Source organism: Pyrus communis, chromosome 10, assembly GCF_041283825.1.
Source record: "Pyrus communis isolate YQ-2024b chromosome 10, ASM4128382v1, whole genome shotgun sequence".
In the NCBI taxonomy this organism is placed as follows: Eukaryota; Viridiplantae; Streptophyta; class Magnoliopsida; order Rosales; family Rosaceae; genus Pyrus; species Pyrus communis.
The window spans coordinates 17,556,460-17,579,639 of record NC_142574.1 but is presented as its reverse complement, the minus strand read 5'-3'; the positions used below and the strand labels follow the sequence as shown (position 1 = coordinate 17,579,639).

At 37.7% G+C, this 23,180-nt stretch overlaps 1 protein-coding gene and 1 pseudogene across 4 annotated transcripts; one reads left to right on the top strand and one right to left on the bottom strand.

Moving 5' to 3' along the window:
* The first annotated feature begins 1,491 nt into the window (after window positions 1-1,491).
* Window positions 1,492-8,802, top strand: LOC137728246 (WD-40 repeat-containing protein MSI3-like; annotated as a pseudogene). Its single transcript, XR_015952597.1, has 7 exons — window positions 1,492-1,867; window positions 5,196-5,203; window positions 6,834-7,163; window positions 7,267-7,414; window positions 7,582-7,706; window positions 8,194-8,289; window positions 8,460-8,802. The product of XR_015952597.1 is annotated as a WD-40 repeat-containing protein MSI3-like (transcript).
* A 6-nt stretch (window positions 8,803-8,808) lies between these two features.
* Window positions 8,809-12,418, bottom strand: LOC137729059 (basic leucine zipper 23). Of its 3 annotated transcripts, none has more exons than XR_011067961.2 (5): window positions 11,133-12,418; window positions 10,441-10,565; window positions 9,973-10,031; window positions 9,624-9,780; window positions 8,809-9,459 (listed from the first exon to the last, which is right to left on the bottom strand). XR_011067961.2 is itself a non-coding variant. In XM_068467881.2 (2 exons), exons 1-2 carry the CDS (start codon window positions 11,908-11,910, stop codon window positions 10,537-10,539), a joined length of 807 nt encoding a protein of 268 aa, XP_068323982.2. In that variant the 5' UTR covers window positions 11,911-12,418; the 3' UTR covers window positions 10,321-10,536. The 3 variants fall into 3 exon arrangements, 1 of the variants encoding a protein (XP_068323982.2); XR_015952596.1 differs by having other exon boundaries at window positions 10,441-10,561; window positions 11,133-12,356; XM_068467881.2 differs by lacking the exons at window positions 8,809-9,459; window positions 9,624-9,780; window positions 9,973-10,031 and having other exon boundaries at window positions 10,321-10,565.
* Window positions 12,419-23,180: the final 10,762 nt, after the last annotated feature.

Below are 23,180 nucleotides of genomic sequence, written 5' to 3'. Positions count from 1 at the left end.
CAGATGGCACTTCGTTATCAAGTGCTGGAATTCAGTCTTTAAATCATCAATTATCATCACATCACTGACTTTAAACTAAATTAATATGCTTGACGAAAGTAGGACGTAACCTTTTATCTAAATTCAAACATCGTCCCAAATAACACGAGTCATCGAAATTTATCGGGGAGAATATTATATGCGATTGACTTCCAACCGCCCCTATCTTGGGGCTCAAGTGTCTGTGCGCCCCACCCCACCACGCACACAAGCCAATTCCGCTCAAGACAAGCAACTCTTGTGGCTGCTAATATAATATACATACATACATACATACATACATACATATATATATATAGGTGTGAGGTACTAATTTATGTAGATAAATAGATAACATTGTCCGGTAAAAAAAATAAAATAAAATAAAATCTTGGTAGGATTGTCTAACTCTTACGACTTTCATATCGAGTAATATCAATGTAGAATTGCATGGATAAAAATTAAAATACATGACGTCTTATAGTTGTGTAGGAAATATTCAGTTTCACTCATAAATCACATACACTGATCTAACCTTCATTTTCACATCTATTTTTTCTTCTTCTACAGTTCTGCTCTTTCACGCAATAAACTAGCTCACGTGAGCAACTTATGGTGTTTAAAAAAAAAAGAGCAACTTGTGGTGTTTATAAATTTTTGTACGGAAAATGGTAATGGTTTTACGGTCGTTGAGGAACCACCATGGACTAGAGTGTGGTCGACTGTTAAGTTTCCTAGTCATAACCAAGTAACTCACCACTTTATTTTTCTTATCTTTCGTTTGACTCTTTCTGAAAAATCAAAATGAATATTATTTTTTGTGTGTGTAAGTGATGATGGGGATAAGGTTTTAACTTTTTGGTTTTCTTTTTTAGCATTACTTTGTCTTAAAATAACAAGAAAGCTATTTAAAATTTGAAAAACTTTGTGCCATGTTCGCCGTCAAGCCAACACAGTTGCTCATTGGATAGCTGGGTTCAGTCTAAACGTTGGCAGCCATCTTGAATGGCTTGACCACCCTCCTAGTTTCATTATTGACCTCCTTGTGGAGGATGTTATGTAATTTCCCTTGTACTGCCCCTCACGGCTGTCTTTGGCCTTAGAATCAATTTGCTACTATTGTTTCTCTCAAAAAAATAAAAAAATAAAAAACACAACTATGAAGAGAACATTATCCTTCAAACCATACTTCACAAAAACACTAGTTACCAACTATCAAGTACCAACATAAGAATATGCTAGCATCAGTTGTTTATGACCGACGTACAATCGTTGACAATTGTAAATCTCATAATGGTCCTTACAAAAATAGTTTTCCCTTGTAACCATAAGAAAATTATGGGCTTCTATTGCTAGGCTACAAAAAAGACCGCATACAAATTTACCAGCCCAGATAAAAAGCCCATCAAAAGGCCAATTTTCTTCCCCGTTCCCCTATAAACCCTTGACATTTCCCAACACTCTCTTGAGTCTCTCCTTCGCTTAGACCAACATTTGGCGGGAAAATAAGAAAGAAGCAGAAAAAGCGAAAGAGCTCGAATTGACTGCCGCAGCCATGGCGGAAGACCAGGACCAAGAATCGGCTGTCTTAGAGGAAGAGTACACGGTTTGGAAGAAGAACAGCCCTTTCCTCTACGACCTCATCATCTCTCACCCTCTCGAATGGCCGTCTCTCACTGTCCACTAGGCTCCCTCGGCGCCGTAGCCCCACACCGACCCATCTCTCGCTGCCCACAAGCTCGTTCTCGGGACCCACACCTCCGATGACTACCCCAACTTTCTCATGGTCGCCGATGCCCTCCTACCCACATCCCAACCCAACTTTGGCGCCATTTCCGAAAATGACCCTGTGGTTGTTGGGAACCAGAACAAAAATACCAAGAGCAATACTGCAACTGCCTCAAGCAAACTGGGAGAATGACTTATTTATTGAATAGAAACGTTTGCTATTATATAGCCTTACATAATTAACGAAACCCTAAAAAACAGCCCACGATCCACACTAACAGAAAGTGGTAACGTGCATGAGGAAATAGTCTACGTAGAACTAGTCTTTCTACATAATAGGAACTTATTGAAAACAAAAACAATCCTAAGTAATAGAGTCCTACAATGAAAAGGACAATCAAACTTATCAATCCCTCCCTTAAACTTACTGTCATCAAACAGTTAGTTTATACTAACAATCTCGCAAACCCCTAGCATATTTCGAAGTTTCTGGAAAGCATCAACCTTTAACGGCTTGGTCATTATGTCTGCCACCTGATCCTCGCTCCCACAGTGAATCAAAGCAATCAAACCCTCCTTTGTGAGATTCCTCAAAAAATGATATCTCACGTCAATATGTTTACTGCGACCATGCATCACTGGATTCTTTGACAGCTTAATGGTTGAAATGTTATCACATCTAATTAGAGTACACTCCTCATTGTTGTACTCAAGCTCCTTCAGCACCTTCTTCATCTATATTGCTTGACATGCACACACTGCAGCTGCTACAAATTCTGCTTCTGTAGTAGACAGTGTAACAATAGGCTGCTTCTTTGAACTCCATGTCACAGCACCCGAACTTAGCAAGAACACATAACCACTGGTGCTCTTCCTATCCTCCACATCTCCTGCATAATCACTATCTGTGAAAGCAAACAGTCCATCATCTCCACCTTTCTTGTACTGAATACCATAATTCACCGTCCCCTTTAAATATCGAAGAGCTCTCTTTGCAGCCTGTAGATGAAGCTCAGTTGGTCTTTCCATAAATCTACTCAAGAGACTGGTGACGAACATCATGTCTGGTCTTGTGGCAGTGAGATACATTAAGCTTCCCACCAATTGCTTAAAGTGTGTCTCATCCACAGTAATTCCATTCTCATCCTTACTGATCTTAAAACCTGGGACAATCGGGCTGCTTACTTCATTACTTTCCAACATTCCAAATCTCTTTAGAACCTCCAGGGCATATTTTTTTTGATATATGAAAATACCATATGTTCTTTGAAGTACTTCAATGCCAAGAAAAAAATCTCATGCTTCCCAAATCAGTCATATCAAATTCTCTCAACATGGACCTTTTGAATTCACACATCATGTCTTTGTCATTACCAGTAAAAATTAAATCATCAACGTAAATACTTACAATGATGATCTTTCCTGCTTCATTCTTCTTTGTGAACAAAGTTTGCTCATTGTCACATTTCTGAAAACCTTCCTTGATAAAATGAGCCTCGATCCGACTAAACCAAGCTCGTGGAGCTTGTTTTAATGCATACAATGCTTTGTGTAGCTTGTAGACCAAGTGCTCCCTTCCTTCCTTCTCGTAACCCCTTGGTTGCTCAATATAGACCTCTTCACTCAGCTCTCAATGAAGGAATGCTGACTTGACATCTAATTGGAAAATCCTCCAACCCTTTTGTGCTGCCAAGGCGATAATCATCCTCACCGTGTCCATTCTTGCCACTGGTGTGAAGACCTCTGTGTAGTCTATGCCATGCTTCTGTGAGTAGCCTTTGGCTACTAGACGTGCTTTGTGCTTGTCAATCTTCCCATGTTCGTTGTACTTGGTCTTGTAGACCCATTTGACTCCAATCTTTTTTGCTCCAGTCGGCAACTCACTTAAAGACCATGTTCTATTCTTATCTATGGAGCTGATCTCACTGTCCATAGCTTGCTTCCATTTCTCTTCTTTCACTGCTTCTTCAAAATAGAGAGGATCTTTGGTTGGCACGATTTGAATCATGTGTACCTCGTCATCACTTAGCCCTTCTCCAGTGACATAATCACTTAAGTAAGAAGGAGGGCGTCTGACTTTTCCTTCATAAACCCTCCCTTCATCCTCGCCAAGTTCATTAAAACTTCTCTCCTCATAACCCTGTGTGTCTTCACTGCTCTCACCCACATTTCTTTCTTCTCTAACCCCACTGCCATTTTCATCTTCATTTTCACTCACCCTTTCTTCTCCCTCACTGTTTTCTTCATTTTCTCCCCATTCTAAATCTAACATGACCTGTCCCTCATAACTCACATTCCAATCCCACTGTTTTTCTTCCTAAAAAATAACATCCCTGCTCACAACAATTTTCTTGGCTATAGGATCAAACAATCTATATCCCTTGGACTCCTCACTAACTCCCAATAAAACACAAGGAAAACTTTTATCATTTAATTTACCTCGCTTGACATCTGGAACGTGAACATGTGCTAAGTTTCCAAAGACGCGGAAATGCTCGACTGAGGGTTTTACTCCACTCCAAGCCTCTTGTGGAGTGATATCCTTCACTGATAATGTGGGACATCTATTCAGAACATAGATAGTCCAGTTCACTGCCTCTGGCCAGAACATTTTTGGGAGCTTCTTATCAGACAACATAGAACGAACCATATTCATGACAGTTCGATTTTTCCTTTCAGCCACTCCGTTTTGTTGCGGCGTGTAGGCAGTGGTTAACTGCCTCTGGATTCCATTTTCTTTGCAAAAATTAGTGAATTCAATTGAGGTGAATTCACCCCCTCTATCTGTCCGTAGACACTTGACACTTAGCCCTTTCTCCTTTTCCACCATTCTTTTGAAAAACTGGAAGCAATGCAGTGCCTCACTCTTTGCGGTCAACAAGTACACCCACGTTTTACGACTAAAATCATCAATAAAACATAAAATATACCTCATTCCACTATTTGATATGGGAGAGATGGGTCTACAGATGTCTGCATGAATGAGCTCCAAAGGCTGACTTGCTCTCCACGTACTTCTTGTTGGCATGTCATTACGATGCTGTTTACCTTGAATGCAGTCTGTGCATGTGATATTTGAGGTTTGAAGCTGAGGAAGTCCACAAACCATCCTCTTCTGTTGCAACGTTCTCAATCCCTTATAGCTTAGGTGACCATATCTTCGATGCCAAAGATAAAAGGGATCCTGCGAGCTTGTGTGAAGACACCTTTCTGGTGGGGCACTTGTAGAGACTGGAGTCTGAGCTAGCAGTATAAACATCCTGTTCTTACTCATCTTAGTCTGAATAATCAGACCCTTAGTCGGATGATATATTTTGTAGGCTCCTTCTTTAATTAATATAGCCAAGCCCCTTTCTTGAAGTTGTCCTATGCTCAAGAGATTGTTTTTGAGCTCTGGAACATAGTACACCTCATTGACAACATGATTGATTCCATTTAAAACCAACGAGACACTTCCCTTGCCAACCACATTCATCCTACTGTTGTTCCCCAATTTAACTGAATGAACAAAGCTTTCATCTAGGTTTGTGAAGATATCTCGATTGCCACACATATGGTTGGAACATCCGGAGTCGAGAAACCAAGCATCAGTCCGTTCATATACCTCAACATATGACATTAACAACATATCTTCTTCATTCACTTCTGCATAATTAGCTTCCTTATCCTATTTAGGACATTCATACTGGAAGTGTCCAAGATTATGACACTTATAGCATTCCACCGTATCCTTGTTGAACACCTCTTGGCCTCCTCTTCCACATCCTCGTCCTCTATAGTTACTTCTTCCACGCCCTCGTCCTCTATGATTGTTGAAACCTCCCTCAGTTTTGGCATCAGTTGTTGCCTTCAGAGCTTGCTCCACACTACTGCTTCTGTGAAACTTTTGCTCATGTACAGTGTGCGAGCTTTGAAGCTCATCAATGGTAATTGCATCCAAGTCCCTAGATTCCTCAATCGAACAAACTATATAATTAAATTTGTCCGTGAGAGACCGCAGGATTTTTTCACAGATCGTGACGTCAGTCATAGGCTCCCCATACACTCTCATCTTGTTTGCTACTGTCATCACTCTAGCAAAATAGTTAGTGATCGTTTCACTAACCTTCATCTCAAGTGTCTCAAAGTCTCTCCGTAGGGCTTGAAGAGTTGAGCGCTTCACTCGTGCATTTCCTTCATATTTCGTCTTCATGGAATCCCAGATCTTCTTGGAGGTGTCCTTTTCCAACATTGTCTCTTGGATGCTCCTATCAATTGCCTGGAAAAGATAGTTTTTTGCTTTGAGATCCTTGAGTTTCATTGCATCAAGCTCTTTCTGTCGTGCTTCTGATATAGGTTGCGACCCCTTTGCTGGTTCTTCATAACTAGTTTCAATCAAGCTCCAATACTCCTTGCTGCGAAGGAAATTTTCCATGAGCATGCTCCAATGGTCATAATGACCATCAAAACGTGGAATGGAAGGCTGCACAAAGCTTCCTTCAGAAGTCATTTTTCCTCTCTTTCTCTCTTGTGTTTGAAGTCACTCAAAAGCTGCAGCTTTCCGGTTCTCAGGCCCCAGTGAGGGGCTCTGATACCAGTTTGTTGGGAACCAGAACAAAAATACCAAGAGCAATACTGCAACTGACTCAAGCAAACTGGGAGAATGACTTATTTATTGAATAGAAACGTTTGCTATTATATAGCCTTACATAGTTAACGAAACCCTAAAAAACAGCCCACGATCCACACTAACAGAAAGTGGTAACGTGCATGAGGAAATAGTCTACGTAGAACTAGTCTTCCTACATAATAGGAACTTATTGAAAACAAAAACAATCCTAAGTAATAGAGTCCTACAATGAAAAGGACAATCAAACTTATCAGTGGTGCCTAAGGTACTGAAAGATCGGTCCTTTCCTTTACTCTCATTTGGAGAAGTAATTTCTCAGTACCAATTATTACTTATAATTTCCAGAATATGAAGTCGGTTCTTATTAATTTGAAGAAATGAGTCGTGGGTAATCTCAAGCTTTGAGAATTATTTTGTGGGCACCAACTGTATGTTAAAATTTCTGCTGGAAATGCTTGCATTTATGCTTGGTGTGGTTATATGTGGAAATAACGCAGAAGATTCGTGTCTTTGGGGAAGTGAATAGGGCACGGTGGATGCCTCAGAAGTCGACTATCGTGGGTGCAAAGACCAGCGGTGCTGATGTTATGTGTTTGATTGTTCCAAACAAGAAGGAAAGAAGCATCAAGATGAGGCCTGTGATCCTGATTTGAGGTTAAGGGGCCATGACAAAGAAGGGTATGGCCTGTCATGGAGCTCTTTGAAGGAGGGTTACCTTTTGAGTGGTTCATATGATTATAAAATTTGCTTGTGGGGTGTTTCTGCATCGGCTCAAGAGAAAGTGCTTGATCCAATCCATGTTTATGAGGTAAATTTGGGGCTATAAACTTGTAGTTCTTGATAGGAGTTTTTCGAGTTTCTATTAGGTGTTCAGTGTTTTTAATGTGTGAGTTGTGAATGTCCGTTTTTAGCGTCATGAAAGTGTGTGTGGTTGGAGATGTTTCATGGCATCCGAAGAATGAGAATCTGTTCGGATCCGTTGGGGATGATTGTCAGTTGATGATATGGGACATGCGCACTGACCAAACACAGGATTGTGTCAAAGCTCATGAGAAAGAGGTGACCGCAACTTTAAACAACTTCACATATATGATTGTGGCTTTTCAATATGTTTGTAAGATTTCACCTTCCCGAATTACTAACCCTTAAAAAGAAGTATTTCGTTTAAGGCTTCACGTCGGGCACTATTCTCTAAATTTCCATTCTCATTTGTTTGATGATCTCAGGTAAACTCTCTTTCTTTCAATCCATATAATGAACGGATTTTGGCCACAGCATCTTCTGACACCACTGTTGGTCTGTTCGATATGAGAAAGCTGACCATTCCATTGCATGTTCTGAGTAGCCATGGGTAAGCTTCCTATGCCCGCTCCTCCTTGTAGAATGTGTAATACTACCATCATGTTTTCTTGTCGAAGGTACCGATATTATATAATGATACATACTCTCTATGATGACACGATTGGCAAGTTTTTTATGAACTCTTTTGGGTCTGAAGTACAAAACCAATATCCTGTTTGTGATGTTTGAGTAGTCTGATTCCTGAATCTACTATTTACTAATTCTCAATTGTTTGTTTCAAGTGAGGCAGTTAAGTTTACAGCTTGTCTGCACTTACATAGATTCTTAATATATTGTGCAGTAGAAATTCCAAAAAACATATTAGATTTTGAACCCTAAATTTTGAATTAATCAATGCATAGTTATGTATTTGGATATAGTCTTCTCATGTCCAAGAAACATATTATTGGGGCTTTATCGTTTTACATATATTTGCGATTGCAGGCCACGCCAGTAAACCAAGACTCCTAATCCTGTATTTGTTTCTTCCCTTGCAGGGAAGAGGTGTTCCAGGTTGAATGGGATCCTAATCATGAAACCGTGTTGGCATCTTTCGCTCACGACAGGAGGTTGATGGTTTGGGACCTCAACAGGTACTCGATTTCACATATTGTTTTTGCTAGAAATGCTATTGTTTATGTTCATCTTCTAGGTTATTTTCACTTCAACATATTCCATTTGATTGCAATGGGATTATTTAGTTTATTTCTTAGGATTAAAAACTTCAAATTTGTGGTTGTTTTACGCGGTGATGCATTTTTAGGGTTGGGGAGGAGCAGGCAGAGGGAGATGGCGATGACGGGCCACCAGAACTTCTCTTCACACACGACGGTCACAAAGCAAAGATATCGGATTTCTCGTACGAGCCATGGGTCATACCAAGTGTTGCTGAAGACAACACTGTTCAGGTTTGGCAGATTGCTGACAGCATATCTGGCGACGACGATGTTGTGCAAGTCCAACCTTCCAATGTCTAATCAGAAAAACTCGACCGTGAACTTGAAGATAATTTTCGGTTCTCTTTGTCCTGTAAGAAGCTCTTGTTAGGAGCCGTGTTAAGACTTTCTAGAGATAGATTATGGGGGTAGAAGAGAATGTAGCTTCAGAAATTACTGTTGTATAATTGGTTTGGCAAACTCTAATAAATCTTCAACTCGTTTTCTTTTCATTCTACATCCATAATCAAGAAACAATACGTAGCATAGTGCTACGAGGATCTTATAGCTTACTTGGTTAATATCGTTCGTTCATTTACGCTTCACGGTGGATTAGTGTGGTTCCACCACGCGTGGGACAAAAGCATATTGGCTAGTGATTGCGAGGCTCAAATTCTTGCCCTGAGGAGACGCCAAAGGTCGTCCCAAGGTTATTCAACCTCACTCCTCAATTCGGCTGGTAAACTTCCGAATCTAAAGTTGTTTTCGGACTTTACATGAAAAATGAAGCATCTACTTTATAAACCATGGCCCCTTGTCGAAAGCTAAAGACCTGGCCCCAAAGCAATTATCCTTGTACGAACCAACAAAAGATGCACATCTTCACAGTAATTTCCGACACCGATAATATCTAATCCCATCCGACTTGAGTTGGTAAGCCTGAAGCGAAGGCCGTTGCCGTCCCTGTCAGGAAAGATGCCAAACATCTCCCCTTCTATGAAGACCAACATGAATAAAAATCTAACAATCTTCTTCCTAGCAATTACTCTCAAAATATCATCTTTTCCATCACTTTGAATCCTTTCCCCTCATTTACGAATCAATCATCTGAAAATAACAGAAATAAAAAGAAGAAATTTTATAATGCTCGGTTCCTCGTGATGAAAATCACGTTACTGAGATATCACGGTACACCAACTCATAGTATAGATGAAAAAGAACTGTACGAAATTCACAATCAGTTTAATGGGTGGGTTGGTTAGCATACGCACATTCTTTTCATCATTTGACTGACCATCGAAAGGCAGGCAATCAACCTACAGACATCCCCGTCCTTGCCATTGTCATCTTTACGCCAATGGTGGAAATAGGGTTTCCACTGACCTTCGCAATGGCCAGATGGCAGATGCATCACTCAAAGCGCAATAACTGTGAAATTTGCCCACTAGTCACTCACCAATTGTGGATGACATGAATCAATTGGAAAAGAAAAAAAAAAAAAAAAAAAGAGCTAGAACAAAAAGCTTCTTTCCCGACAGAAATTTATACTTTGTTCCTTTTTACCAAAACCCTAGCTCTATTAACTTATTTGGTGCAGAGAAACACTAAATCAACACTCACCTGCTCGCAGCTCATAGTACTGAAACATGAAGGGAATCACATGCCACCCTCTCTATGTTCTGTAATTCAGCAATCAAGAATTCACGTGGCTTAGAAAGAGAAGGAATGACTAAATGAGAACTACTTATAGCAGATTCAAATGAAACTCGGCAAAACAACATGAGCCGGAAGTAATTTGACTGACACATCAGTAGCCTAAAGGTAGTAGAAGGATAAGAGAAAAAAAAATTTGAGTTTCATAGAAAACCGTTAAGTTGCTCTGCCATAAGTTTCACCGGCTACACATCATCTAAGTTTACATCACTAAAGGACATGCAAACTTAAATCAAACTTGAAGGATACTAGCAGTGAATCCAGCAAAACTTCAGCTTGACATTGATAAACCATACCCGTTACAAGGACCTAACATATGGTTCAAGTAATAGAAAAATTGAAAAAAAAAAAAAAAAAAAAAAAGTACAAAACGACCTGAACGAAAGCTGATGCTGCAGTTCGAAGAACTACTTATTGCATGATGATAAATGTACTCTTCAGGACAATGTCAATGCTTCCTTCCTGATTTTTTCAGTTTGCTGCTGCGGCTCGAGTCCTTCCTAAAATGACAGACCATAATAGTCAGTTAAAAGATTGCACACTTCCAAGTTCCGAACAGCTGTTTCAAGGTCCATTAATTTCATGGACAACAAAAGAATAATCTTCAGCAACTCGCACGGGAGAAAGAAAATTAGTAAAGTAAATACTACTGGTTTGGTTCATAATTAAGTTAGGTCACAAAGGGTTCATGCATATTTTGCAACTACGAAATTATTATGGAGGATTTGTTTTGTTCATATATACAATGACTTGTCCATCTACCTCAATGAAATTAATCCTTTGTGACTAGATGTAGTGCACAAGAACCATATATACGATGCAGGCGTAAAAGACTCACAAGCCAAGTTCTGTGTATAAAGATTCAAAATTTCTCATGGTTAAAACATAAATCCCACCTAAAATGCTTACAAAGAACCCAACTAAAACATCAGAACAGGCAACAAATATCAGATAACATAAATAACTGAAAAGTTAGAAAATAACTCCGATTAACCAACTGACAAATGCAAAATAGTCATAACCATGAGTCCATACAGTTCAAAAGGCTAAGAGATCTAATGTCTTACTTTTCCTCTTGCTTGTGCCAGATGAATTTACATTCGACGCCTCATTTCCAGGCCCACATCCAGGAAGCTCCTTGGCTCCTCCATCCTGATTAACCAAACACTGAAGACTCTCAAAATCACAGCCGTTAAAATCCTGCCCATTCATCATTGCACCATCTCCACATTTCCCATCCATCCCTGGATGAGGGCAGTAAAGCTGATCATCACACTGGACATTACATGGATTCATAAAAAAGGCATTGGGCATATTTGGCTTGGGCAGGCTCGGATTCACTGATTTCTGATATGGAAAAGACCCAATTTCTCCTTCAATCCTTCCTCGAATGTCTACAAGCAAACACTTGAGCCTAGCAATCTCAGCCTCCAATGCAGGCTGACCCTGCAACCTCATCACCAACTGCCGATTCTCAGCTCTCAAATTCACAACTTCAGCCTCCAACAACTTAACCCGCGCCTTCTTATTCTCGCGGTACTTACGAACTGCTACCTTATTACCCAAAGGCTGCTTCTTTGATTTCTTTTCACCAGACTCACAAGTATCATCAGCCTTGTCTTCACTCGCTGAAGACACAATTTTAGTGTGGACATGAAAGCAAGTGTGTGTGTGGGAGTAATCGGGGCCAGGTGGGTTGCAAGTGTGGGTGTGAGTGCAAGCGTGAGTGTCCTTAAGCAGGTCATCAAAGAAGGTGTCCATTGAGCAACTACTCGCAAGTTCACCGCCCATGTTTGCAGACGAAAACACCTCCTGGTTCGAAAAATCAACCTCGTGGTCGTCCATTAGGGCAACGAACAAGCAACAAGCCCCAATCGAGTGAAAAAGCACCTAAATCTCCCGATAATCTTAACAGACTGAAACCAGAGAAACCCAGATGGAAAATTGAGCTTCTTGATTCGTGTTCTACACGAACAGAGTGAAATCTACCGATTACACGACCCAGATAAGATTTGAACAATACAAAGTCCAAAATCAATTAGAATTGGTCTGAAAACCAAAGATTTCCAGCGCGGACGATTAACAGTAGGGACAATTCAAAGGGGTAAATTGATGAAATAGTAGAACTACTCAACGCGATTGAAGTTCTGTGGCTGGTAGGAAATAATGGAGGAACCCTAGGGAACAGAGAGGCGGTGGGAAAGGGGAAGAAAATACGATAAAGATGAACATACCATTGACATGGATTGGCTAGTGGTTCAGAGGTTCCGCGGACTCTCTCTTTCAAAACTGAGTCGACTCACTTCGGATGTCCTCTCTCTCTCAGAGAATGTTTTATGAAGGTTGATCGTGGCCGTTCATTTGGCGATATCATGAGGTGACTATTGACACCGTTTGGGATTTTTCTTTTTGGGCAAAAGAGTTGAAAAAATAATTAGGCTAACTTGAAAATGGTTAGCCACTTTCGATCCGTTTTCCAGTCAAACTACGGTGAGTTAGCCATCGAGAAATGTACCATTCACTTCCTCTCATCGAGAAGTATGATTTTCGTTTTTGAATCACTCCATTTCGTTGAGTATTGAAGAAGTTACTAATGTTTAAATTTTACCCAGTTTCCGGCAATTTTTCCAATTTCCCCACGAACCAGTCACTTTTCAAGCTATTTTCCGGTCATATTGGGAAACCATTGGGCTTCCAAATATGTATAATCTTCTTCTACACTTTCTTATCTTCATTTTGATATATTATGGGTCGAATTGGTTCAGAATCGATTAAGTTACGAAGCTTTGAAAATTGCCCAAAATTTTTTTAACGGAATGACCAAAATCATGGATGGTGGACAATCTTAGAGATCATTTCTATTAATTTTCAATCTCATGGACATTTTTATTGATTATACAAATTTCAGGAACCATTTTGGCTATTTAGCCAAAAAATAATTAGGTTTAGCCCTAAAATGTTAGAACATGTGTATTCAACTTTGTAAGATTTTTAAAGTTTGAACCATATCAGTTTTTTTTTTTTGTCAAAATGTAAACTTTATTAGATTTTAATTGAAACGTTTACATTTACAGGTTAAAAAGAAATTCAAGGCCAAGGACATCCTAAAAAAAAAGCCACTATGTACGGTGACATATGAAGCCACAGCGTGAGCAGCAAGATCACCACTCCGCTTAACGAACAAGAACTTCACCTCTCCTATTTGAGATGCCAAGGACTTAATATCATAAATGAAACAATCAAAAGTAGCATCCACCGAACAAACTCCTTGAATCATTTGAATAAGAGCAAGAGCATCTGATTCAATCTCCACCTTCTCACATCCCAGTTCGCTTCCTACCACCAGCGCCGCACGGTCAGCAGCAGCTTATGCCATGGCTGCACTATGAAAAAAACCACCCCCCCCTCCCCGCCAACCATCTTCAACAAACCTGCAAAGTCTCTCAACACATATCCGTAACCACCTTTCACTGATTGCCCACACCATGCCCCATCACAATTGAACTTCAATGTCCCATAGTTTGGACGTTTCCACCTCACCTCTTTCCCCGCAAAAACCAAAAGGGTAGCAGCACCATCACCCATATCCTATTTCAGTTTTTTTTTTTAATGGTTTTAATTATTATTTTTTTTAAATGATAATTTTTAGATTTTTTAAAGTTAAATTAGTCTTGATCGTTGAATTTCAATGGTCACTTATTGTCGTCCTATAAAGTAATAAGGAAAACTTTCATCGTCCAACAAGCTACAAAATTTCATTCTCTCATTTGGTGATTATATTGAAAAACAGAGTTTCTGGCAAGCTAATTAAACAAGCTGCATGTTTCCATCCTCACACTATTACTTCTATAATTTATTTGATGAGCTTTTATGGGAAATGATTTTATTCGAAATGCTTTTATTATAAACATCATGAAACTTGCATGCCGTGATCCTAAGCTTGAGCTCGAAAAAAATTATACAAACCAAGCTTAAGTGTAGTGATATTCAGTTCGACTTGGTTCGTTTACAGCCCTAAACACAAATCAATGTCTCGGTGCATGCCGTCCCCTCCACCGGGTAACTTGTGGAATGGTGTAGGTGGACAAACCCTAATACAACTGATTAAGGTAGGTTTCCTTTATTAATTAAGCAACTTATTTTTCTCATGGTTTCTCTTTTTGTCAAAAATTTTCTCATGGTATTTTACATGGCCAATTTTTGTTACACAACTAAAATTTTGTTTCTCATAAATCTTAATCCACAAGTGGCCCTTTACACATATAATACACTTCTAAGACATTAAGAATGAGTACTCAAAAGATCTAAATCTTAATTTGTGTAAAAAACGCACAGTTTTTCTACTTTTAGAGTGTTTGCACTGGTGAAAAAGTGTTGAGCCATTACATGACGGCATGGGTTCAAACTCTGTCGATGGCTAATCTAACAAAATCTATCTTTTGAGAAGAAAAAAAAATCCTAATCCAATTAGAAATTGGAAAAACAAATCCTAAACCAATTGGAAATAGGAAAGTAGAACAAATCCCTTTACAATCAAGAAAGAAAATAGGAAACTATATATAACAACAAAGCAGTATGCTCCAAGGGCATAAACCAAAGCAACTACAAAGTAGAAATTAAGACCCGATTATTTCCTTTCTTCTTCCATCTAGTTCCTTAGTTAAAAGGTTTGACAATGATGTCCGCATCATGTAGTACTCTGCAGATGATGGACACACGAAAGGAGAAGGCCGAAAGAGAGAGAAAGAATGATAAGACCAGCAAGAGGAAGACAAGGGATAACAATGCAGACACTGATAATCTCTTTGCATGTCTTCTTCAACTGAAGAAACCGCGTCTCAATCAAGCGCTCTCTAGCAGACAAACGGAAAGCAGTTCCATGCAGATCGAGTTGCTATTCCGAGAGCTAATTACGAATTGGGTTCCTCCTCCCTTGGAGACTCAAAACACTAGTGAGTGTGACGATCAGCAGTGGCTCTTTGATAAGGAGCCGCTGAGAATGGGAGACACGAATCCAAAAACTAGTGCGAGAATTGATATTGGTTTACGCTATTATCCATATACAACAACATTTTAGTTATTAGTGCGAGAAAGTCATGCCCTAAATTTGTGCACGTTTTGATGTAATCAGATTGCAGTATAATTATTCCACAATTCTTTTATATCTACATTGCAAAAATTGTTACTAAACTTTCTGTTTAGTTTGACCAAAAATAAATAAATAAACCTCTTGTTAGTTACTGATAACATGATAAGTTCATCAGGAATACGAAACGAAATAGTTTAAGTTAGAATCCACGAGAAAACCTCAACTCATGAATTACAACCCTAGGCTTGCCAGGAACTGTAATAGAAATGAAAAATGCGAAAATAACAAAATACTAAAAACATCCTCAAAACTAAATGTCGTTTGGAGGCTAGTAAACGATAAAATTTCGCCAAAAATGCCCATATGTAATTGCAAAATATTGTGTCTTGTTCCTGAGGCTATTCACTTAAAAAAGGCAGAGTTATGTTCAAAATTGAACACCAGAGCCAAATCCGCAATATTTAGGCCTTGTTGTCGATTTATAGTTATCCAAGAACTCACGCATTTCTTTGTGCGCAAGCACATACACTGCACGAGCATCACATAAATATAAAACTAGTAGCAACGAAAGGTCTATATATATAGCTTTTGCATATGAGCCCTGATAGGGGTTTTACTACACACGTAAAAGGGTTAAAAACTCATATATTACTTGCAAGAATGACAAGGTTATTGTAGTAAAAACGGTTCTTGCAAGGTCGTTCTCCATAAGGATTACTAAATAATTCTAAGCAAACCAAATTCCAATTAATTATTGTAAAATAGAAATTTGAGATGATTAATTTTTATGACCTAATTTAATAAAATGAATTTAATTAATAAAAATAAAACAATCTGCAATAGTAAAGTTGAAAGAAAAAGAAACAGTTTTTAAAATACCAATTTATAAAAACACTAGGGTTTCACCATATAATGTATATCTAACGTGCAATCCGTCTGGACGTTCGGATCAAATATGAACATGAGAGACTCATTAAGTTTTATGAAAACCCTTTGAAAAACCATGCAACCCTTAAGACGTGGTGTTCACCTAAAGTGAAATTACAATTATTAACCACAAGAAGCCAGCGCCAATTTCAAGGAACCTTCCGACCAAAATTGCATCAAATTACTTTTCTAAAGATCCTAATGGTGATCAGGCATTAAGATAATTAGATAGTTTTAATCATGGTGATTAATAATTCAAAGTATGCATGCAATTAATCATAAGCAATTAAATAAAAATCACATATTCATGCTAAGGCTCAAGGCTTCGCCCTAGCAAAAGGAATAATTGAAATCATAGAAAATATTATTAAGAATAAAAGGAATAAAAACACCTTAACATAGAAAATCTCCAAGAATCCTAGCAATTACTCTTTGTCTTCCAACTAGGAAACTAAGAATAATAAAATAAAATAACTTAGAAAATAAAGTCCTAATTAAGCTAAGATAATCTGGCAAGTACTTGTCCAGCCACGTTTTAGCCTCAAATATCCTCCAAATTCGGCCCATGATAACTTATTTTGAAGATCAGGACGTTCTGAACACATCTCCAGAAAGCCACGAACCCATATGAGGTCATCTTGTGCTCCAAAAACGCAATTCAAGCCCAAAACATCACTATTCCAACACCGCGCATTGCTCCTTTATTTTGTTGCCAAAAAATCATCGCTTGGTAATAAAATCTGATATTTTCTTACAATCAAGCTAACTGACTCACAAACGTCCTCCAACTAGAATTGCTTCAAAATTCGTCCATTTGACTATGTTTTGTTCCAGAGGAAGTCGAATGTCCTATATTAAAAATATAAATTAAGTATCAAAATTCTACCAAAATAATTACCAAAACATACTAAGAATAGGGTAAAATATATAATATGAAATTGACTCATCAAGCCCCATCAGTTGACTGCAACATGAACAACTTTCGTTATCCAACAACAATAACGAACCCTTATCTACTAAGTGTAGTTGGCTATATAAATCTCAAAACGTCACTGAGCTCTGTTTTTCTCCAAGTTTTCTGTTAACTCCAAGTACTCCATATTTTTTTTAAAGTTTCTTTACAAGTCTTCCTAGGTCTTTCTCTACCTCTTTTGACTTGAGCTTGTCTCATAGTCACATCTTCTAACTGGAGCACTTTAGGTCTTCAGTTCCGATTTTCTCTCATCTTATCTTCAATTGCGGTCACTCCTACTTTATCTCGGATATCCTCATTCTTAATCCTATCATTTCTTGTGTGCCCACATATCCATCAACGCATTCTCATCTTAGCTACATTCATATTTTGCACGTGTTATTTTTTGATTGCCTAACATTTCGTACCATAAAGCATTGATGATCTTATATTGTCATCCTATAAAAAATTTCCTTTAATTTTTGTGGCATACGACGATCGCACAACAAAATTTTCCCTGATTGTCGTCTATAAAGTAATAGGGAAAACTTTCATCATCCAACAAGCTACAAAATTTCATTCTTCATTCGGTGATTATGTTGAAATACCGAGTTTCGTTCTTACAAGCTAATTAAACAAGCTACAAGTTTTCATCCTTTCACAGTATTACTTCTATACTTTATTTGATAAGCTTCTATGGGAAATGATTTTATTAGAAATGCTTTTATTATAAATATAAGTGCATGCCGTGATACTTAGCTTGAGTTCCAAAAAAATTAAACAAACCAAGTTTAAATACAGTGATACTCAGTTCAACTCGACTTGTTTACAACCCTAAACATAAATCAATGTATCGGTGCATGTTGTTTGCTCCGCCTGGTAACTTGTTGAATGGTGTGGGTGGATACAACTGATTAAGGTAGATTTGCTTTATTAATTAAGCAATTTATTTTTCTCACAGTTTCTTTTATTTATTTATTATTTTAGTAAATATTTTTCTCATGGTATTTTACACTGCCAATTTTTGTTGCACAAACAATTTTGTTCTAAAAAATCCCAATCCAAATAGAAATTTGAAAAACAAATCCTAAACCAATTGGAAATAGGAAAGTAGACCAAATCCCTTTAGAATCAGGAAAGAAAATAGGAAACTATATATAAACAACAAAGCCGTGTGCTCTAAATCCATAAACCAAAGCAACTACGAAGTAGAAATTAAGACCGATTATTTTCTTTCTTCTTCCTTCTAATTCCTCAGTTAAAAGGTTTGACAATGATGTCCGCATCATGTACTACTCTGCAGATGATGAACACAAGAAAGGAGAAGGCCGAAAGAGAGAGAAGGAATGATAAGACGAGCAAGAGGAAGACAAGGGATAACAATCCTTTTATAAGTTGTCAATAGATTAATGAGTGAAGAGAAGATCAAGAGTTAAACTAAATGACAGTTATCAATAAATTAATGAGTGAACTGTTATAGGTTGTTACAAGTTAGTTGAGATAAAAAGGAGAGTTAGTTGTTTAGCTAAATATCAGCTAAGTAAGGGAGAAATATATAACAACCATTGTAATGATAGCTTGATCATCAAGAAATCAATATACAGTTTCACTTTCTCTCTCTTCTCTCTTTCGAGTTCTCTATCTCTCTCTCTCTATTCTTCTGCATTCTGTGAACCTCTCAAGAACAAATTCATCAATATTAACATGGTATGCACTGGCGCTTCCACAACTCCATTAAAAGCATTGCTTTCCTTCTTTAATCCATTGTTTTGCAAACTGCTGTGATTTTACAAATTTGGGGTCTTCTCTTACCCCTGACTTCTTCATGATTATGTTCTTCTTTAATTGCCCTCTACGTGTTTGATCAAAAGTCTCGATGAAAGTTTCTTCTCAAAAGTTCAACAACGGTGACTGCAGATCAATTAAGAATTACTCTGTCTCCGATCACAAACCGCATTCCCACGATTTCTACTTCAGTTACAGTGAAGTTGGATGACTCTAACTATCTTACTTAGAGTTTCCAGATCAAGTTGCTTCTTGAAAGCCATGTCATCATGGGGTTCGTTGATGGATCAAGAAAATGTCCTCCAAGATTTGATGATGATTCTGAAATTGAAGGAGTTGAAAAAGATGACTACTTGGTATGGAAAATGCACAATCGTGTGCTTATGCATTTGTTGATTGGAACATTGTCTACTATAGCAATGTCATCCATAATTGGTAGTCAAAGCTCTCATGAGATGTGGGTGAATCTCCTTGAAAAATTCTCTACCGTCACTAAAGCTACAATCTTTCAGATGAAAGTTGAGCTTCAGAACATGAAAAATGGGTCTGAATTTGTGTCTGATTATCTCCAGAAGATCAAGTATGCAAGTGATCATCTTGTAGCTACATGAGTAATGTTTGAAGATGATTATGTGATAATTCTTTCGCTAAAGGGGCTTCCTGCAGAATTCAACACTTTCAGATGTGTTATAAGAGGAAGGGAAAATGGTATATCTCTTGAGGATTTCAGATCCCAATTACTTGTAGAATAAGCTATCATTGGTCAGTCTTTTGAATCTTCTTCTGTTTTACCATTTGGAACTGCAATGGTTGCTGGCACTCAGTCGAACAAGGGAAAATCATTGGTTCTTGATCAAGAAACATCACAGTCTACTGAAATAGGGTCTAGCTCTGGATCATCCAGTCAAAGGTTTAACAATCACGCTGGTGGATTAAATACCATAGGATACAACTCTAGAAATGGTTCATTTAACAACTATAACAATTCATATCAAAGGTTCTACAACTATGGGGGATACAAAGGGAACAATTTTCAAGGAAAAGGAAGAGGTAGATCGTATAACTATGGTCCAAGATCTTACAATCCTCCACCAAATGGAAGCCCTGGTATTCTTGGTGCCCTAAAACCCTGTTAATCAAACTATGCAGAACATCCTTCTAAGATCCCTATTTGCCAAATCCGCAACAAGAAAGGTTATGTTGCTGTTGATTGTTTTCAGAGGCATAATTCTTCACACTCTAGTGCCAACAAACCAATTCAATGTCAAATTTTCTAGAAATTTGGACATTCAACTCTGCAATGCTATCACCGAGGCAACTTTGCATATCAAGGAAAACCACATGCACCAACACTCACTGCTATGCATGCTCAGCATCAACATTCTGCACCTGAGCAACAATTCTGGATTGCAGACACTGGAGCTACTTCTCACATAACCTCTGAGTTAGCTAATTTGGATCTAGCTATTTCATACCAAGGGAATGATACTATAACCATAGCAAGTGGTGCAGGTTTGCATATTTCTGATATTGGCAAATCAACATTATCTGTTTTTAGTAACACACTTTCATTGAAGAATGTTCTACATGTTCCAAAGATCTCACAACACTTGTTATCCATCTATCAATTGTGTAAAGATAACAGATGTCGATTCATTTGTAATGATATTTTTTTCTGGGTTCAGGATAAATCCATAGGGACAATCATAATCAAAGGGTTGTGTAGAGAGGGCTATTATCCTATTCCTTTCAACACACCAAAGAAGCTGTCATCTGCATTACCTCATAAGCACACATGCTGTCTAACAAAACCTGTTAATACAAGCTTATGGCATAAAAGACTAGGACATACATCAAATGCCATCACTTATGTCATTCTACATCAAAATAATATCCTTGCATCACTTGACACATCTTAATCAATATGTACACCTTGTCTGGAAGGAAAGTTTACTAAGCTGTAGTTTAATTTTCCTGTAACCAAGTCTGTACAACCTCTAGAGGTCTTGCATAGTGATGTATGGGGCCCTGCCCCCTTGTTATCTCATGAAAGATTTAGGTATTATGTAACCTTCATAGATGAATGTACTCGATATACATGGGTTTTCCCTTTGCATAATAAATCAAAAGTTTTTGCAACATTTGTGCACTTTTATGCCTATTTTAGCACTCAATTTTCTACACAACCAAAAATTTTACAAAGTGATGGTGGAGGTGAATATGTAGGATCCAAGTTTCAGCGTTTTTTGTAACAAAAAGGCATGTTACACCATAGATCTTGTCCCCACACCCCAGAGCAAAATGGGTTGGCAAAAGGGAAACATATACATGTTGTAGAAATTGTAATCACATTACTTCAAAATGCAAGTTTACCTGCTAAATTATGGTTCCATGCTTGTGATGCAGCTATATATTTAATCAATAGAATGCCATGTGCTACTTTACAAATGAAATCCCCTTACCAGTTGTTGTTTAAACAGGTTCAAGACATTAATCATTTGAAATTTTTTTGTTGTGCATGCTTTCCACTACTTAAACCATACAACAACTCTAAACTATAACCAAAGACAAAAACCTGTGTTTTTCTTGGTTATGCAGGTCGTTATAAAGGTTTTCTTTGTCTAGATATTACAACTTAAATAATATATATATATATATATATATATATATATCTAGGCATGTTTTGTTTGATGAAACAACTTTTCCATATTCTAGGGCTGCACAATTACGCAACTTAACACAACCATCATCTACAAGTATACTTGAGAATTCTTAGAGCCCTCTAACAACATCTGTTTCATTAAATAATCAGGTAGTATCACCTGCATCTCATAATCATTCATCAACATCTTAGACCACAAAGTTCTTGACCTCGCATTCATCCAGTGCTTCAAATTCTTTGACAACATTTAGAGCTTCAGATTCCTTGAATACACTTGCATCTAGTGCTTCAGAGTTTATTCACTCACCTTCACAGAGGTCCAGTATAGTACAACATCCTCACTCTCCTACACAGTATCCCATCCATATGGATCCTGACTTTCAACATGAGCAATTACATGTTGTATTGCCAATACCTTTGAATGTTCATCATATGCAAACAAGGTCTAAAAATGGAATCTCCAGAAGGAAAAAGAAAAAAAAAAGCGCTTTCTTAGCTTCTATGAGCTATTCTCAATCATCTGTCAAAAACCTTCAAAGCAGCTTCAAAAATTTCAGAGTGGCAAGATGCCATGACAGAAGAAATTAATGTCTTACATACACAGAAGACTTGGTCTTTGGTTCCATTATCACCTGACAAGAACCTAGTTGGTTGTAAATGGGTATACAAGATTAAGAGAGATGCAAATGGATCTGTTGCAAGGTACAAAGTAAGATTGGTGACAAAGAGGTATAGTCAGGAAGAAGGAATTGATTATGGAAAGACTTTTAGCCCTGTGGTAAAGCTTAGGCCTGGCAAACGGGTCGTGTCTGTCGTGTTCGTGTCGTGTTCGTGTAATACCTGTTATCTGAACGGGTCATGTCGTGTCACACCCGTTATCTTAACGGGTAAAGTGACCCGACCTGTTATGACCCGTTAAGAAAAATGTATTTTTTTTCTTAAATTTGCACATACCACACATTGCCACATAAATATTACTTCAAAACATTAAAACACAATTTTCGTTTAAGTACTACATCTACACTTGAAAATAAGTGTCTAATAAACAAACATTCATACACTACTAGTCTATTAAAAAATATTAAATGTGCAAGGATATGCAAAATGAAAGACTTTTTGTTTTCAAGGTTGTGAAGCCTTTCTCAAAAGTTTAAACCTTACCAATGGAACTCAAAGCTTGCATGTTATTCCTTTTACAAAATCCTTAATTTTCATCGATCATCATGACATAAGATTTTGTGGTATCCACTAGTGTAAATATTTTAAATTGAAGATCGAATTCATTCATTATATTTATATAGGGTCAATGAGTGTAGCTGTAAAAAAATCATCAAAATCAGAGTTAAAATAACCGTCAAATCGTGTTTTTTCGTTGATAACTGTTGAAAAGTTTTGTCCCGTTACTTGATCTATGAATGTTTGTTTTTTGCGATTTTTGGCGTATGTGATCTTGAAGCATATACAAACAAGTTTGACAGTTGGATCGTTGAAATTATTTTCGTAGAATGCGTATCCCATCAAAATGATAGATTCACTAACACTTAGAATTTATTTATACTTTCATCAAGTATAACATAAGATTTTGTGGTATCCACTAGGGTAAATATTTTAAATTGAAGATCGAATTCATTCATTGTATTCATATAGGGTCAAGGAGTGTAGATATAAAAAAATCATCAAAATCGGAGTTAAAATAACTA